The sequence below is a fragment of the Schistocerca cancellata genome, chromosome 11 (assembly GCF_023864275.1).
Source record: "Schistocerca cancellata isolate TAMUIC-IGC-003103 chromosome 11, iqSchCanc2.1, whole genome shotgun sequence".
NCBI lineage: Eukaryota > Metazoa > Arthropoda > Insecta > Orthoptera > Acrididae > Schistocerca > Schistocerca cancellata.
In genome coordinates, this window is record NC_064636.1 from 18,095,115 (window position 1) to 18,112,713 (window position 17,599).

Below are 17,599 nucleotides of genomic sequence, written 5' to 3' on the forward strand. Positions count from 1 at the left end.
AAGAAGATACACACCACACAGAATTCTTTACCAAAGCTGACAGTTTCACATGCAGTTATCTCTACAACAAACACTCCAATATCTCCAAAACTTCACGGAACTGTCCATAACTGCATTTGCTTGAACAGTGATATAAACTGAATGTGATATAACAGTCATTTCTTCATCTTACAAATAATTTTTTCGGACATGTCTAACATGACCTCCTTCATGATCATATTCACACTCAAACTACTTTACTTCAATCGACATTCACAGATGCATCTATGTCATTTCATGCTGCAAGTATTAACAAAAAGATCCACTGAACCAAATGAAACAAAAACTAAGAGAAAACTATGCTTGAAATATACTTTAGAACTGATCATCTTCTTACTACCTTTCTGGCTGCCTTATTACAAAAGCAAATGCTCGTAGACATACGTCATCCACCAGTTAGGGGGATTCGTAGTTTTTTCATGACATACGGGTGGTGTAACACTTGCTAGTTATGTAAAGTGTAATGCGATATAGAATTGAAATTTGACGTATGTCCCACATATACAATCACATTTGCTCTCATTTACTCTCACCTTTACGCAAAATATAAATATTAACTTTTAAACTGTTATCTCCATAATGAATGAAAAATTATGAAACGTTTAGAATTGAAAATCTTTATAAAATAAATCAGCACACTAAGAGTGCTATTACTGTTTCCAAATAACATAAGAAATACAAACTGTTATTATTACTATCTGAATTTATACTTTTAAGTGTCGGTTAAGTACTTTTTTTAATAGATTTTTTTATATCTCTGTAACTGTTACAGGTATCAAATTTTGACACAACGCTCGCCTGAATAACAAAATGTCGTGAACCAAATTTGGAATAAAACAGTTAATATTTAATGTAGTTATTTAGTTTTTTAGGTGAGGTGAATAAGTGATTTTAGTTCGTGCCACAGTGAGCATTCTCACAGTCCGCTTTAGCGACAGGTGGGGCTACGATGCATACGGCAGCCAACGTGCCGGCCTCCACCAAACGCTGCTATACTGCAGGCTCCCAAAAAAGCTTGCCATAACGTAACAAACTTATTGCAAAAATCTGCAGTCGCGGAATAGCTGCAACGCTACATCAGTATTGTGTACAACAGGTACAAAAAGACAGTGCATTGGTCAAGCTGTCATTTCTACTCATACAATTCATTTGAAAAGACACGACTATGACCATAAAACAGGAATTAACAGACTCCGGCAGTCGGAGCAAGACACTCGGGATGTTCCAGTTTTGAAATCATTAGCGAATTCAATATTCCGTGCCGCAAAGCTAGGCATTGACGGGATACGGCACCAGACGACCGATGCGAATGCCTCTGCTAACGGCACAACACTGCCTACAGAGCTTCTCCCGGCTCGTGACCGTATCGGTCGGACCCCGGACGATCGGAAAACCTGGCCCGGTCAGACGAGTCCCGATTTCAGACGGTAAGAGCTGACGGTGGGGACTGAGTGTGGTGCAGACCCCGTGAAGCCACAGACCCAAGCTGGTAACAAGGCACTGTGCAACCTGGGGTGGTGTGGGCTGTGTTTACACGGAACGGACAGGGTCCACTGGTCCAGCTGGATTGGTCAGTGACTGGAAATGGTTATATTTGGTTATTTAGCGACCATTTGCAGCCGTCCGTGAACTTCACGTTCCCAAACAATGATGACAATATCATGTGACCACAATTTTTACACATGAAAATCTTACACATTGCCAGGCTGCAATTCGAGTGAACGGTTTTGCCAGCCAGATCGTACGACACGAATCCCGTCGAACATTTACGGGACATAATCGAGAGGTCAGTTTGTGCACAAAATTCTGCGCCGGCAACACTTTCACAATTACAGATGGCTAGAGGAGCAGCAGGGCTCAGTATTTCTGCAGGGGACTTCTGACGACTTGTCGAGTCCGTGCCGTGTCGAGCTGCTGCACTGCGCTGTGCAAATCGTGATCCGACACAATATTAGGATATATTAAGATAGTAACTGTTCTCGAAAGAGCAGATACCATTGATGACCGTACAGCTGCGCTCTTCATCAGTTTCCTCGGTGGCTCAGGTGGATAGAGCGTCTGCCACGTAAGCAGGAGATCCCGGGTTCGAGTCCCGGTCGGGGCGCACATTTTCAGCTGTCCACATCGAGGTATATCATACACCTGTCGGCAGCTGAGGGTTTCAATTAATTAACAATATTAGGAGGTATACCATGACTTTTGTCGTCTTTGTGTACAACAGTGCAAAAAATTTGATAGTTTATAGTACTCGAAAATAAACGCAAAGAAAGGGAAAGTTATGAATATGATGCATTAATTTACAATCTCTGGATGCAGCTTCAAAACTCACGGTTATGTTGGAGGAAATCATTATGTTTGGACATATACAAAAGGAACACATTTCCCATTTATGAGTTACGAGTATGTTCCGCAGATATCATCGATACGGAGAGCCCTCACGAGCGTGAAAACAATCGAGGTAATAACACGAAAGCAGCTCACCATAGAAACTTAGTGTGTTGGACAACTCTCTATTAGCAATTGCTTAATCCTATTCGTGCTCACAGTGGCTAAGTGAGACCCATTTTATTTGAAAGACAGCTGCTACTTCAAAAAATGCTGCTGCTGCTTCCTCAGTTATAATAAATAGCTGTCGTTTATCTCATACTGGCAGCTCAATGCTCACTTGATGACACTGGGATTTTTTGTAGAAAATAGTTAACTTCGTCTGTTGATACAGAGCTGTGTTTACATATATTCCTCCTCCTCACCTACATTCTACATTTGCAGGGAAATCTCGCAGGAATGTATGCTTGGGACGATAACAACTTGGTGGTGCTTTCGTGCAATTAATAATAAGTTCATATCGAGCACAGTACTTTTATTAATCTGTAAAATATAGCGAAATAATTCATCCTATATACAACAGAACCCTTCTAACAGACATGTTATCTTTAAATGTGTTCATGGCCTTAGCATTTTCTTCCTCACTCCAGTTTAGTTTAGTTTAGTTTGGTTTACAAGACCTCTTTTGTAAGGTCACATCATATTATCCAACTCTAATGGAAAAGAACTTTCCCTGCGCGTATTGTTCTATCACTGTGGAAATAACTTACTTATACGTCCTTGGGGTACATTTTAACTGTGTTGGAATACCACTCCTCCCGGGCTCAGACCGTCCCTGTGGGTTCGTTGAGACATACCCCTAATGCTGCCATTAAAGTTAGACACAGTACCTCCTCAAGAAAACTACACTGACGGGAAAAAAATTGCAACACACACACACACAAATTAATGTAGAGTAATGACATTTCAGAAGTACATTTGTCTATGTAGTGTCTTTAATGATTAACACGGCAAGATCACAGATAAATGAAATCACGAGATAAGCCACTGCAAATGTGGAAAGCTTGTACATTAATAATTGGTACAACTGCCACAATGTTGAATGCATACACGCCAATGTGCACGCATCATGTTTTACTGGCACCACGTATCAGTCAGTGGGATGCAGTTCCGTGCCTGTCGCTCTCTCTCGGTCGATACAGGGACGGTTAATGCCGGTCGTGGATGACGCCGGAGTTGTTATCAGATCGTGTCCCGTACGTGCACGAGTGGAGACAAATCTGGCAATCGAGCAGGCCGCGGCAACATATCGACACTCTGTAGAGCGTGTCGGGTTACGACGGCGGTATGTGGGCAAGCATTATCCTGTCGGAAAACACCCCACGGAATGTCGTTTGTGGTTGGCAGCACAACAGGTCTAATCACCAGACTGACAGACAAATTTGCAGTCGGTGTGCACGAAATAGTGATAAGAATGCTCCTGCAAAAGCACACCCCAGACCACAACTCCAGTTAAAGGTCTAGTGTATGTATCATGCAGACAGGTCGGTTGCAAGCCCTCACTGGCTTCGTCGTAACCAAAACGTGGCCGTCACTGGCACTGAGGCGTAACCAACTTTAATGACAAAGCACAATACACCTCCACCGTGCCCTCCAGCGAGCTCTCGCTAGAAACCACTGAAGTCGCAAATGGCAGCGGTTTGGGGTCACTGGAATGCACGCCGTAAGGCGCCCGGCTCGCAGCTGTCCTCGAAGTAAGCAGTTTGTAACAGTTCACCGAGACACTGTGGTGTCGACTGCTGCTCAAATTGTTACTGCGGATGCAATACGACGCACCAGAGCTAGTGCCGAACACTACGTTCGTACCTCGTAGCCGTCCCGAGCCTTGTATTCTCGAGACTGTACGTTCCCGTGACAACCACTACCGGCAATCGTGTAAAGTGGCTACGTTCCTGCCGAGTCTTCCCGCAATATCGAAGAAGGTACATCGGGCTGCCCTATTACGTGAACTCGACAGAGTCAGTGAGGTGCCGACAGTGACACCTTTGTCACCTTACGGACATTCTCGACGAACGTCGACTCACCGAGTCCGGTCTCGAAGGTAACTGATGCTCGAGACTGTTACAGTGTGTATTTAAAGTAAACCTGATTTGCATCCTCATAGTGGCACTGTTATGCAACTTGCTCAAAATGTGAACAGGCATCATCTTACAGATGTAGATACACGTCTACCCACTTTTGTTTACATTGCACAACTTCGTGGTGTTTTGGTCCTTTTTTTCCATCAGTGTATTTCAAGTGGTTTATATCTTTAGACACAGAGTCTCTCAATGACTAAAGTGAATAAAATTCATTTGTCGAATGAACCCTAACTAAAGAAATATATCACTACGCTTAACTCTGCGCAACATGAAACAATATTCACTGAACAGAAATTCTCTCGTTAGTAATAACGAAACCCATTGTCAGTAGCTGTTATTAAACTGAATTTCACTAATATGCTGTAAGAATTTGATGCGGTTTATGCTCTCGTTATACGAAACTGAGCACGGTCAAACTGATTAATTAATAGTCGATCAGTCTGAAAACAATTCTTCAGACAAGAAACATAGTGCCATAGCAAAGATAGCAAAGTTTTAAATATACCGCAGAAGGCACCACAGAGAGGAATAAAATTGAATGTACCACACGTGTTTATTGTCGGTCAAAAGCATTTGTCTCGTGTGAACATTTATCGAAACCGTATCCCGCTGAACAACTACAGCTTTCTGATGAATGAGTGTTCAGTTACAGACTGAGCAGAGAGACTTGGACAGTTAACACACTTTTGTAATCTTGCTTCAGTTTGCAGGTTCTGACAAAACCAGTATTATAAGACACAGCCAGTTCTGCAATAGTTGTGCAATCCTGTAAGTGTCTCAACAATTTTCTAAGACTAAGGAAGGACCTCTACACATCAAAAGGTAAACTAGATAAGAACTGAAGATTAATGTCTTATTGCTGGTAGCTGTTGCTCAGGCTATCTAAGTGAAGTTCCTTCGTACTTCAAAGGCCTTTGTAACCTGTATCCAACTCTCGTTTCCTGAGGAAACTGAAATGACAGGGAAAATCTATTACCATTTCTCATATTAAAAGGGCGCCTAGCAAAATGCTTTCTGAGCTGGAATAGATCATGTCAAACGTGTTGCATTAGATGTAGAAAATATCAACACTACACGAATATAACATTACACCTGAATTTGTGCAGGTAGAAAGTAATTCTCTGTACATTAAGCAAAATAAGTCTCATCTTAAAAAAATAATTCCGCAATCAAGAAATGTGCTGCACGAAGAAGCAATCTGATGGATGTAGCTGGAGGGGCTACTGACACCACTGTTGCACCACAAGCCACCAGAAAGAAAAAAATTAGATAATTTTGTTTAAATATTATTGGAAAAGTGATGGCATTACTCCAACTTGCAACAAACAGCTGATGACGTCATCCTGTCATACCTTGAGAGGATATGCGACAATGATAAACAGATACAAAGCAATGTAAAATACCTGTGTAGACCAAAATTCTCCACGCATTGCACCAAGCAGATGTGGATACTTATAAAGTGAGAACCTCTCAGAGTTCAACCACTTGAAGTAATTCATATGTAGTCATCGTCTTCCTGTGCTACAAAATCCAGTTTGAACAATTAAGTTGAATTAGTGCACCGTTAAGAACCTAAGTTTTTGTATCAACGTTGCATTTACTTTATTTTGTATTTCATTTTTGTAATGCAGCAATACAAAAGATTTCCTTGGTAGTAAATGAATTTTTCAATAGAATTGTAATGTAATGTAAAACTAAAAATATGCAGAAGATTGTGTTATTCTCACAGCATTTGTCAATTGTCACAGTAATTGTATAACATTATCTCCAACGATCGAGGAGTGTTTGGAAAGTGCAATTAAATTTCACTAACATATGATATGTCAGATCATTTTCCTATTCTTCATTACATTAACTGTACATTACTGAAATCCTTGACTGTTTTGTATATGGTAATACAGATGTCAGGAACATACCTGCTCAACTATAGAGTAGGTACTTAAGATACATATGACATACTCCAATTCATGGGAACAAAAATGTAAATGTTTGACTTCCTTAATTTCATATAACTCGCGTGGAATTCGTGTCACACTTTGCGAAAATGCTCCCCCAATATTTGTGTACGTATTTCAAACGAGGTTGAGGACAGCTGGGCCACGAGATGTCCGAACTTTACTGCTTTTATAAGTGTGACTTCGTGTGGTCGAATCCTTATTTCCCTCGTGTAATGCCCACAGCATTTATAAATATGTATAAATAAATTTACCCATTAGAAAATTATCACTTAAGTCAGTCACATTTTGGGAAATGAAACAGCTGACACATAAGTACATACTATATTTCACAGGTAACATTTACAGCTTAACACGAGTATTAACAAGAAGGTAATAGTTTCAAAAATATCTTCAACATCTTTAAAGATTACAATGAATGTAACATACTTAAGAACATAAACTTAACACAGTTTCTTCAGTATACGTTTAAGTATCATTCAACTTGTTTCACTGTATCTGCGACACATGCAGCACTGAATACATATGAATTTAAATAAAGTATCTCCATATCTACAAATCAACTCATCAAACATTACTGAGCAAACTTAAACTAATTACAAAATTTATATAATACAAACAAACACATTATTTGACCAGACAATATTCAAAGCTGAAGAGCTTTGCTGTGAGTTAATATACAGTTATTTATGTAATTTATGGAACAAAACAAAAATATTTTATTTAGTGAGGGCAGGAGGAGAAATTCCCGGGACTTATTTTGGGCGGTAGTTGTTTTTCTTGACTTAGTAAATGCTTCGGTGTAACTCACCCCCTGTACAAACACATCCCTCTCCTAGATGATTAGACGAGCTGAAATATTCACAATTACCATTATTCTATTATCTTCTTATTATTGCACACAAAGCAATGCAAATAAAATTAAAGCTTCATAATAAAAACGTGTACTCGATGCATCCAAAACTGATTGACACTACAACTGTTTGCGTTCACACGAATCATTTACTGACAAAACAAATACAGATTATATTACAGGTATTCCCCACCACTGTCTATACACTTTTGCCTCCGTTCTGGCAGGTTCCTCAATTGCGTAGCAAACAATTCTTCAGACGAATCCCGGCACCACCGGCGGACAACTGCACGAAGTTCGTCACCGGTGGTGAACTCCTTATTCGGTGCGACCCCTTTCGTCGCACCGAATAGGGCAAAGTTTCTAGGAACCGGGTCTGGCACATACGGAGTATGCGGCACCACAGTAACCCTCAGCTTACGCACAGTGGCGACGGTCTAGCGACCGGCACGTGTCCACGCAGTGTCGGGTCGGAGCCCCTTTACCGTGTCGGCACTGTCGGAGGCGTCGGTGCCGTAAACTGCAGTGCCAGTCACAGTGCAGGGCCGTACTGGGAGGGAGCCGATCCACCTGCAGTCTCCCTTCCCGATACCAGAATACAGTCACCACTCGTTTCTGTGCGAACAGTCCCACGCGCGACTTTTCGGGACGAGTGTTCCCGGTTCGCTACCACTCCACAGGCGGGCTTTTCTCTTCCGGAGTCTCGAAGAAAAACTGTGACTCGTCGACGGTGACCGGACGCTCGAAGAACTCCACAGGACTCGTGCCGTACTGTCGCACCGACTGTCGACATATCTACACGCGCTTCCGTTTCTGTGCAATGTTGCCGGAGTGGAGCACCCACTGTGCACACACCTACTCCATCTTCAAATCTCAGGGATGACGGTGGGAACGGGTTCCCGTGAAAGACCTGTCGCCTTCTCTACTTTGTCAAACTGACGCGATCCGCCCGTGCTCCTCTATCGGGTTCACCGAAGAGCCGGGCCTCGGTTTGTGCAAAGTTGCCGGACGCCTAGTACTCTTCCGTTTTTCGGCACGGTCCCCGTCATCTCCGAACTCCGATACCCGACGAAATAGGGACCTGCGACTCTGTGCCATTTTGCGACACGCAGCTACCGACCTCTCGAGGCTGTTTCGAGCAGTAACTCGGGAGAAGTACACCGTCCGGCAGCGCCCGCACTCGGCTGCTTCCGTGCCCACCGTGTGAGCCGTAACGAGTGCCGCAGCAGTGCGCCACTAGTGGCGAGTGGCGACACCGTCTGGTGAAAGTGGGCTGTACTACAGTCTGTCTTTGTGCGTACGTCAACAGACATTTCAAACTAATACTCTGCGGGAGTCACAGGGGGAGTTTCAATAACTACTGAAAGAACTAAATATATTTATTATTGAAATGACAGGTAGATTCACACACACACACACACAGAATATTACAAATATTGTAAAGGTATTCCAACAACGAACAAATGGAAAAATTTATTGTAAACCAAACAACTATCGACACCTTTTAGTATGTAAAGTTACACGTCCAGTGAAGAGTGCACTCGCATGTGCCTCTCGAGATGAAGAGAACTCTTAAATACTTTACTACACACACTGCACGTGAGCGACTTCGACCCGGAATGCACCGACAGGTGGAGTTCGAACTTACCGACTCTGGCGAACAGTTTGCCACAGTCGTCACATTTGTGAGACTTAACCACAGAATGCACTACGACGTGGGATTTGAGAGAAACGAGTGAGGTGAACGATTTGCCACAGATCTCACATCTGTGCGATTCTAGCCCACAGTGCTGTACTGAATGGGATTTGAGTTCCTCGACTGTAGCAAACAACTTATCACAAACGTCACACTTCAGTGACTTCAACCCAGAATGAACTAATAAATGGACCTTAAGATCGTAAACTCTAGCAAACAATTTTCCACAAACTTCACATTTGTGTGGCTTCTCCCCAGAGTCCATGATACCACGTTTCTCGAGGTAACACGCAAAAGCGAAGGATTGGCTACATACGTTACATTTGTATCGCTTTGTAGGTGCACGTGATGTAGAAACTGATTTAGATTTCTTTTGACAAAGAGAGCAGTCATCGGACCGACAACGGTGTCTCTGCGATATACAATCGGTGTCGTGTGACTCGTCATCTGTGACTGCACTGAAACGAACGCGTGTGTGATCTTTCGAAGTGAATACATCTTTGCACATATCACTAGAGCTACATACCTTTTTTCTAGTGTCAGAAAACGTGTGTGCACTCACAGTCTCGTCACCGTCTTTCGTCCTCAAATGCTTATTCAGGCCACGACGAGTGAGAAACACATCTCCACAGTATCTACAGACGTGCGATGGCGGTTCCACACCGTCGACGTGGAGGAACACGTGCATTACGAGGCTGTATTTTGACGAAAAACTCTGTAGGCACGAACTGCAGGTGAAGACAGATACATTATTGTCCGTAGTGCTCGTATCGTCTGCACTGCAGATGGAATTGTCCTCTGGTGAGACAATTCCTCGTGTCGGAACACTACAACTGATGAAGGGTGTTGGCTTCTCTTGCTCCACAACCACATCATCAGGTGCCACATCTCGGCGATTACTTTCTTCAAATGAAGCACTGTCGTTCCCATCAGAAGTTTGAATAGACCTGAAATGCCAAGACAAGCGCATAGAGATGGACACAACAGTTCAGTCAAGGGTACATAAATAATTAATTCAGCATGTTATAATAAGATATTACACTTCAGTGGTTCAGAATGTAAATGGAAAATGTAGACCAGAAAAGTTTGATCTAGATTTGAATTCAGCATCAGGAGAAAAGGATAAACTCAAATTTCTCTGTTTCTGTTAACAGCTTTTAGCAATGCCTGATATGAACTACTTACATTGACTACTGCAACAGATATAAATGTGTGAATTCATCACCAAAGGTTCTGACTTTGTAAATAAAATGCAGCATGGGATGGTGAATATTTAGACAGCTCCCTTTACTTAATACATAGTTGTGGACAACACTGAATGTTTAAGAACTAATTAATGAAATCATTCATAAACTACTTGCCTTACAATCCAATATGGAAGATCATACTTAGGAATGTCGAATGAGCCTAGTTTCACATCAGTAAGAGAACGAAAATGTCAAAAATTAACAAAATGTCTATAACTAAATTACTGTTATTTGGACCTTACACAACAGATTAATGTAAAAGTACCAAGGTTTGAAACCAACACTAAATATCGGAAAAGTCCCCGCTTTCTCTTTTATATCACATATTATAAAATAAAATTAAGTTAATAATATTTCATCTTTACGAAACTCCCTTTCCTACTTTAATACCCACAATACTACACTGCAATTTATAATATAGCATAAGCTACCTACAAGCCAAAAGAGAGAGGCCTCTACATTGAACATTGTTCTTGTCACACTGCTGAAGAAGTTTTACGACCTTGAACAATCGTGGCAGGTGGTGGTTGTTTGTTACGGCTGGCATGCAGCAACTGCCAGTGCCCGCATTGCAATAGTTCGTTACGGAGGCCTCGTTTGAAAGTCACGCTCGCACTTTCGAGCTGCTCGTAGTCACAGGATGATAATGTGTCTGTAGGCCCAACTAGGGTCCGAGCTACATCGTTCTGTTTGATGTATCCATTGCCGAGTAGCCGTGCCTGTATGGTAGACTGCTGGTAGCATCATGATGCGTGGAGGGATGTCGCCCGACAGGTGCCGAGGGGATACAACAACAACAACAACAACAACAACAACAGCCAGCACACTATAGGGGCACCATTCTTAATTGGAATCTTGAATCCCTATTAGGTTACCTATTGTGCAACAGTGTATTGTCTGCTTGATCACACTGCCCAAGCAATACAAAAATGAGTACATAATCTTTGCCTTCTCGAACATCATTCTGTGCCTGGTACTGAGGTAATGCTCTGCTATTGCAGATTTAACAAAAGTACTTTGAGAACAAGTAGATGGGGTCACCACGGGGAAACTCCTGTCTCCGGTGGTGGTCAACTATTACAGACAATGACCGAGTGAGGTAGCGCAGTGGTTAGTGCACTGGACTCACATTCGGGAGGACGACAGTTCAAACCTGTTTCCAGCCATCCAGATTTAGGTTTTCCAAGATTTCCCTAAATCTCTTAAGGCAAATGCCGGAACGGTTCCTCTGAAAGGGCACGGTCGATTTCCTTCTCCATCCTTCTCAACTCCAACCTCGTGCTCCATCTCTAATGAGCTCATTGTCGATGGGACATTTAACACTAATGCCCTTCTCTTCCTCCTCTTCCTGTTACACAGAAAATTCTGAAGACGAAGCAAGACAGTCGGCTTCTTTAAAATCTTCGTGCTTTTGGTCTGTGCACATAATGTGTGTTTGGTGTGTCCTCATGGAACTGAAAAGTTACCAGCATTTCTTTAACATTTAAATTTGGTAAATCTGACTATTCAGTTTAGAATTGAGTTGAAGGTGGAGAAGGATGGCACATGTCACCCTTCACAGGTGTTTCAGGTTTTCAGTACAAGGGAAAGTAGACAGAACACTGGGGCACAGTGTGTATCTCCTACTCACAGGATAGAAATTGTCTGTACCGTGCGCACCGATTCACAGGGCACGCATCACGTCCGACACTGACAGACTGTCGTGTGAGCTCCGACACCTTACGACAGTTTTCTTACGCGATGGCTATCCTGAAAGAAAAATTTATTACACATTTCAATAAAACAAATCCAGATGAGTGACTGAAATGAAGAAACAGAGGACCCACTATCTCAGCCATTTCGCCTTACTTTGGTGATACTTCCCGATTTCTCAAAAGACACGTTAATCACGTACGTCTTTTTTCCCCTCGGCAAAACTGAGGAATTTATTAGCTTCTGCAAGGATTATCTCGGCATCAAAAAACGAGGCACGTACGAGATTCCTAGAGTGTGTGGAATGAGATATACAGTGACCGGATGCGACATACAGTGCGAGAGCAGTGTGACGAGGTCCACCGTCATACACATCTGCGTCACCCCATAAGTCCGCAATAGCAGAGCACTTTCTCAGTACAGGGCACAACACGATGTATGAGCAGACAAAGATTGTATCCTCAGTTTTCTCTCACTGGGAGAATTTGATAAAGGAGGCGACAAACTTTCAGCAGGTAACCTAATAAATAGGGACTTGGGATTCCAATTAAGTGCAGCCTGGAGCCTTGCACTTGCTGCCATTAGATATACAAGGAAATAAGAATTTCCGACTACAGTTACTCGGCAACAAACCCGAGGATTCACCTAGTCGACTCTCGACTGCAGCGACAGTTATTGCCGGCACCGGTCACCCAGAAGGCCAGAGCTCAGCTCCCGGTAGGGGGCTCCGGACACCCTACACTCGTCCCTCTGCGAGCGACTCGATCGTGCCTGCGCCGATTTTAAATAAGATCTCCGTACACACTGTCCCAGTAGCAGTTGTTGCTCGACAGCTGTAACACGTGGCCACCAGCTGCCAGTGTCGAGCAGTCGCCTCTAGGACATATTCCGGGATATACGAAAGTCGATCCGGCACCAGACCCGAAAGCCGTACATTTGTCGATCGTACTGCTCGTGGAGAACGATTTAAATTCTTATGTCTAGTGTAAATGATGACTGTGGGGTTTGTGTGACATCACTTATCTCTTGCTGCGGGTGACCTACAGAAGTAAACTGACAGATACCATCCCGATTTACGTGGTTGTGAAGCCCTATTTGGTGGATACTGAATTCACAGTTGTGTGTTACAAAAACATGTGGTGTAATTGAAGCAATGAATAAAAGATCCCTGAAAACTGCAGTACAATTTGTTGTACAAAACTGCTAGGATATGTGACAGTGACAGGTAAAACTGTTGTCAGAATGGAATTTGTTGGAACTACAATATTTTTGTTTGATGTTTAGAGCCAGAAGTCTTTATGCAAGAAATCATTTTTCTCAGCCTTGAGAAAAACTAAAAATCCAATTTTGACATTTAATAACTATCATTACGAATATTATTAACTCGCTGCACTTATATTTATGAGACTTTTACGCTGGAACAGGCATAATGCCACATTTTGCGATTTTCATAAAAACTGCAGATTTTCTGATATGTCAGTACAGTACCCAATTTTGCAATTATTGTCAATGCAAAACTTTCCTTTCCCTATTTATAACACAGTGACTGGTTCGACTAGCCCTCGTGCTATTTACTACATGTGCAAATGTCTTTATATTGACATTAAGACTCCCAACAATGTTTGAATACCCTGTATTATAAAGATCTGTCACAACTAGTAACAACTACATCCTGTCACATAATTATATTAATATATATTTAGCTATATCCACATTTTCATTCTAGGATTTTCACCCATAAGCAAGATAGACTTTTTTACTGACCAGTAGAAATTTAAAAAGGGTTGTAGCTGGTGAAGCTCTGACATCTCACATGTATCTGCTTTATCTTTGAGATCATCAGCTTCTATCTCAACACATTTGAGTTATCAATTAGGAATAATATGCCCCAGCTTTGCCTTCTTTTGGATCTAATGGGAAGAAGAAGGAGGAAGATTAGAATTTAACACTGTGTCGACAGCACCACCATTCGAGACAAAGTGCGGGCTCACATTACAAAAGGGCGGGGAAGGCAATCGACTGTGCTCTTTAAAAAGGTACCGCCCAGGCAACTGAAGCGTTTGTTTCTTCTGATTTACATCCGTGCACTTTAGAAGGTTTCAGTTAAATTATTCCACGATTCTACTAGCCTTAAAATTCTACAGACCATCTTTACAAAAATACTTGAAATATTAAAACAACCACAGAATGCTTCAATGAGTTCTCTACCTTTGAAGATGACACGTCCAGATAAATTTACCAATATTTGTAACTCAATAATTCTCTCAAGATGCCTTCAGGCACCAGAGATATATCTATGTACAAATGCTGCTCCCCTCTCACAACTATAAAAACTTGAGCAGTGCTGCTATTGGACTGTCAGTCCATCAATCTAATTTTCCACAGAAATGTGATAGTGAGGATCGTCATATGTCACTTTCTTCGGTTGCCTATTGCGGTGTATAACAGCTTTCCACTGGATGTTTCTTTAATAACTTGCCTGCTTTGAAAGGAAGTCGAGGAGCCTTCAGTCTATTCAGCCGTGCCACGAGGTACTGGGGATTAACGTACGTCGACCGTCAAAAAAGTTCAGAGACTAATTTTATTCCGGGCATATAAGTGATGCCGATGCAGTAATTAAAGTGGCAGCTCGAACTACCGGTCGTAAACAACGGATGTGAGCACGCAGTGTTAAGTAAAGTAACTGTGGCTGTAGTGTGTCCACACTGTTGTGTCGCATCGAAATGAAGCGACCTCTCTAACTGGAGTGTTCTAGAAATTCTCCAGAAGCTTTGGAAGAAGAGAAAAGGATGTGTAAAGTTTGTCTCACACACCTTCACTTCAGAACAAAAACAACTGTGTGTCGATGCCCCAGAAATTGATAAAAATGCAAAATGTAGGGGGAGTGCGGGGGGGGGGGGGGGGGCAATAAAAAAGAATTTAAAAAAATCATTATCTGTGACAAGACCCAGTGTTATTAAAGCACTGAAATTCACATGAAGGGTCAACACTTTAACAAAGTAAGGTGGGTGGGGGGGGGGGGGGGGGCAATAAAAAAGAATTTAAAAAAATCATTATCTCATTATCTGTGACAAGACCCAGTGTTATTAAAGCACTGAAATTCACATGAAGGGTCAACACTTTAACAAAGTAACCAACTTTCAAAACAATGTATCATTGGGGGGGGGGGGGAGGGGGGGAACAACCAACAAAAAAAAACTACTCAGCAAGTAGCGGCAGGAGAACACTCACTCACACATATACAGATTAAAGAAATTTGCAATCTTTCAGAGGCTGTGGCTCGTTCTTCTAGTAGGAGGGTTGAAAGGGAATGAAGACGGCCAAAGAAAAAGGACTGGTGAGTTTTAGGAAATAGGGAGAGTTTGGGAAAGTTCCCCAGGTCAGGTGATGAGAAGGAAAGACTGATTGTTGGGGACTGCACCAGACGAGATTTGAAAACCTGGGAACTTAGAGGTGGAAGATACAACACAGAGATTTATGACTAATGTTATCAAGGTCTTCAATGTATTATTCAGCTGTTTCATCAACACTAATCAGCTGTTTCAACAAGGCTATGACTTCCTAAAATTGTGCTCGGATATGAGGCCCATTTTACTGGCCTTTTGCCCACCACACCTACACACACTTACCATTGCCTGCCCCCCCCCCCCCCCCCCCCCAATCCAATCTCTGCAATACCAAAATCAGACCCTATGCTCTTTCTGCACCCATCCCCCTACCTTATGGCTCCTATCCCTGTGAGGCTGTCCCACCACCTATACGATATACGAGTCCTGTAACTGGCAAGACGCGCACTGTCGTACTGAGGGCCACGTCACGCACCAGCTGACAGGTTAACATTGTGCGGCCTTTTGTATCGGCTCGACCACCACCGAGTTATCAGTTTTGACGAACGGACACAGTCAGAGGGTGTATACTGGCAATAACAATATCTCGTAGCAGAGCACGCTCTACAACACGAGAGTCTAAACCTCGGCGCCCGCTTCACCACACGTGCCCCCAGACGCCAGCTTCGCAGAATTGTCCAGGTGGGAATTGGCATTACAACGTGTCCCCACTTCTTGCCTCCAATCTGGTGTTAATTTATGTTAATTTCTTCAGTCTCGGCAATTCTTCTTAGTAACTATTCCTGTCTTCACTCCCTTTTAGTTTTCTGTACCTTTTACTTTGTGACCTGCCTATAATTCCCACCTGTCAGCTTTACTACATACATTGCACTTAGCTTTCCATTCTTATTAACTCCTGCACAATGTTTTGTCATTATCTCAGTCTTTCTTATAACCCTACCTCGCCCATCTAACCACCGAGGATTTCTTATCCCGTCCGGTAGAGTCTCCGACAGTCAGTTATCCTTCTCGTCGCCGGTAAATCTCCCCCGTCCCGGTGTTCTGTGTGACTTTTCCGTACTCTGACCATTTCCTGAGCCTCGCCAGTCCTTTTACTTCATCCCACTTCCGTCCCCTTCAAAACTTCTGCCAGAAGAAAAAGCTACTGGATCTGAAAGCTCGCAAATTTCCTTAACCTCTATAAGTGTGTTTTCTCCTGCTGCCACTCGGAGAGCAGATTTTTCCATCTACCGAGTTACATTCGAGCTAATGTAATGCGCGCGTTGAACGACATCCCACAGATGGGCTTTTCTGACAGTTTCGTGCAGTAGTACGAATATTCCTTGCATGTTCAAGTGGAAGAATACTGTGTATGACACGTGAAGCATTTTGTTTTATCAATCCAGTCTCAAAACTTTTTGGACAGATGGGGGATAAAGAATTTTAATCACTCGTAGATTAATACAAATACGAGGCGACATCTGAGGCTGTGTCACCTTACGAGATACTGACCTCTGCTCGTACCGCGCATTTCGCAGGTAGGCGTGAGCCGATACGGCTCCGTCTCCGATGCCGAAGTCTCCGCCCCCGCTCTCGGCAGTAGCTGCTTCCCAGAGTTGTGCGGGCCCGAAGAGTAACGCGACGGGGGCGTCCCGCAACTGGGGTGTTACCGGCTGCTGGCGGTCGTTCCGGTGCGCGTAGTGTGGGCGGTAGACGGCACCGGTGCCCGAGGGCAGTGCGGGGGAGGTCGCCGCCCCCAGACACCTCCAAGGCGACCACTTTGTGCGCCCGTGACGTCGGAATTTGCCATTCTCGAACATGGCCTCATATTTCGGGTCTGCAACCGGCGAACACAGTAATCGTTTGGTGAGCAGGAAGTACAAGCATGCACCGTGACACTCACCGTCACTGAACATAAAAGCTTACAGGTTGACAAAATATTTTCTCGTTATCAGTTACTGTCGAATGGGTCTCAGCTCCATTTTTTGAATTTCTGTTATGTTATATGTGCACAAATGTAATAAATAATCAGTAAATGTGGTTCCCTGTCTCAGTTTGTATGACGTGTGAGAAGTACTGTTTATTCTTTTATTCCAGATGGTGGTTTATGATGGACACTGGTAGTAATAATAAATGAATACAATGCAGCTTTGTGGCATGCATTTTTCAAGTGAAATTTACATTCGTGATTGTTTCTCATTTCAATAGCTACTATATATCAGATAGTATTTGATGTCTGCAGTGACGCACGCAAAATACTAACAGGTTTTATTCAAGTACGTACGGAAGACAATGCTAATAAAATGTAATTAATGGAATCTGAAA

General features: G+C 42.9%; 1 protein-coding gene and 1 non-coding gene across 2 annotated transcripts in view; one reads left to right on the plus strand and one right to left on the minus strand.

Annotated features, from left to right (window-relative positions):
• Positions 1–2,069: 2,069 nt before the first annotated feature.
• Positions 2,070–2,143, plus strand: Trnat-cgu (transfer RNA threonine (anticodon CGU)). Its single transcript has one exon. It is a non-coding gene; the product is annotated as a tRNA-Thr (tRNA).
• Positions 2,144–6,746: 4,603 nt separating this feature from the next.
• Positions 6,747–17,599, minus strand: part of LOC126108833 (uncharacterized) — a 255,944-nt gene continuing 245,091 nt past the window's right edge. The window contains exons 26-28 of the mRNA XM_049914197.1: positions 16,787–17,111; positions 9,536–9,956; positions 6,747–7,312 (exon numbers count right to left, since the gene is read on the minus strand). Coding sequence (XP_049770154.1) covers positions 7,304–7,312; positions 9,536–9,956; positions 16,787–17,111 — 755 coding nt within the window. The 3' untranslated portion in view covers positions 6,747–7,303. The remainder of the gene's footprint in view (positions 7,313–9,535; positions 9,957–16,786; positions 17,112–17,599) is intronic.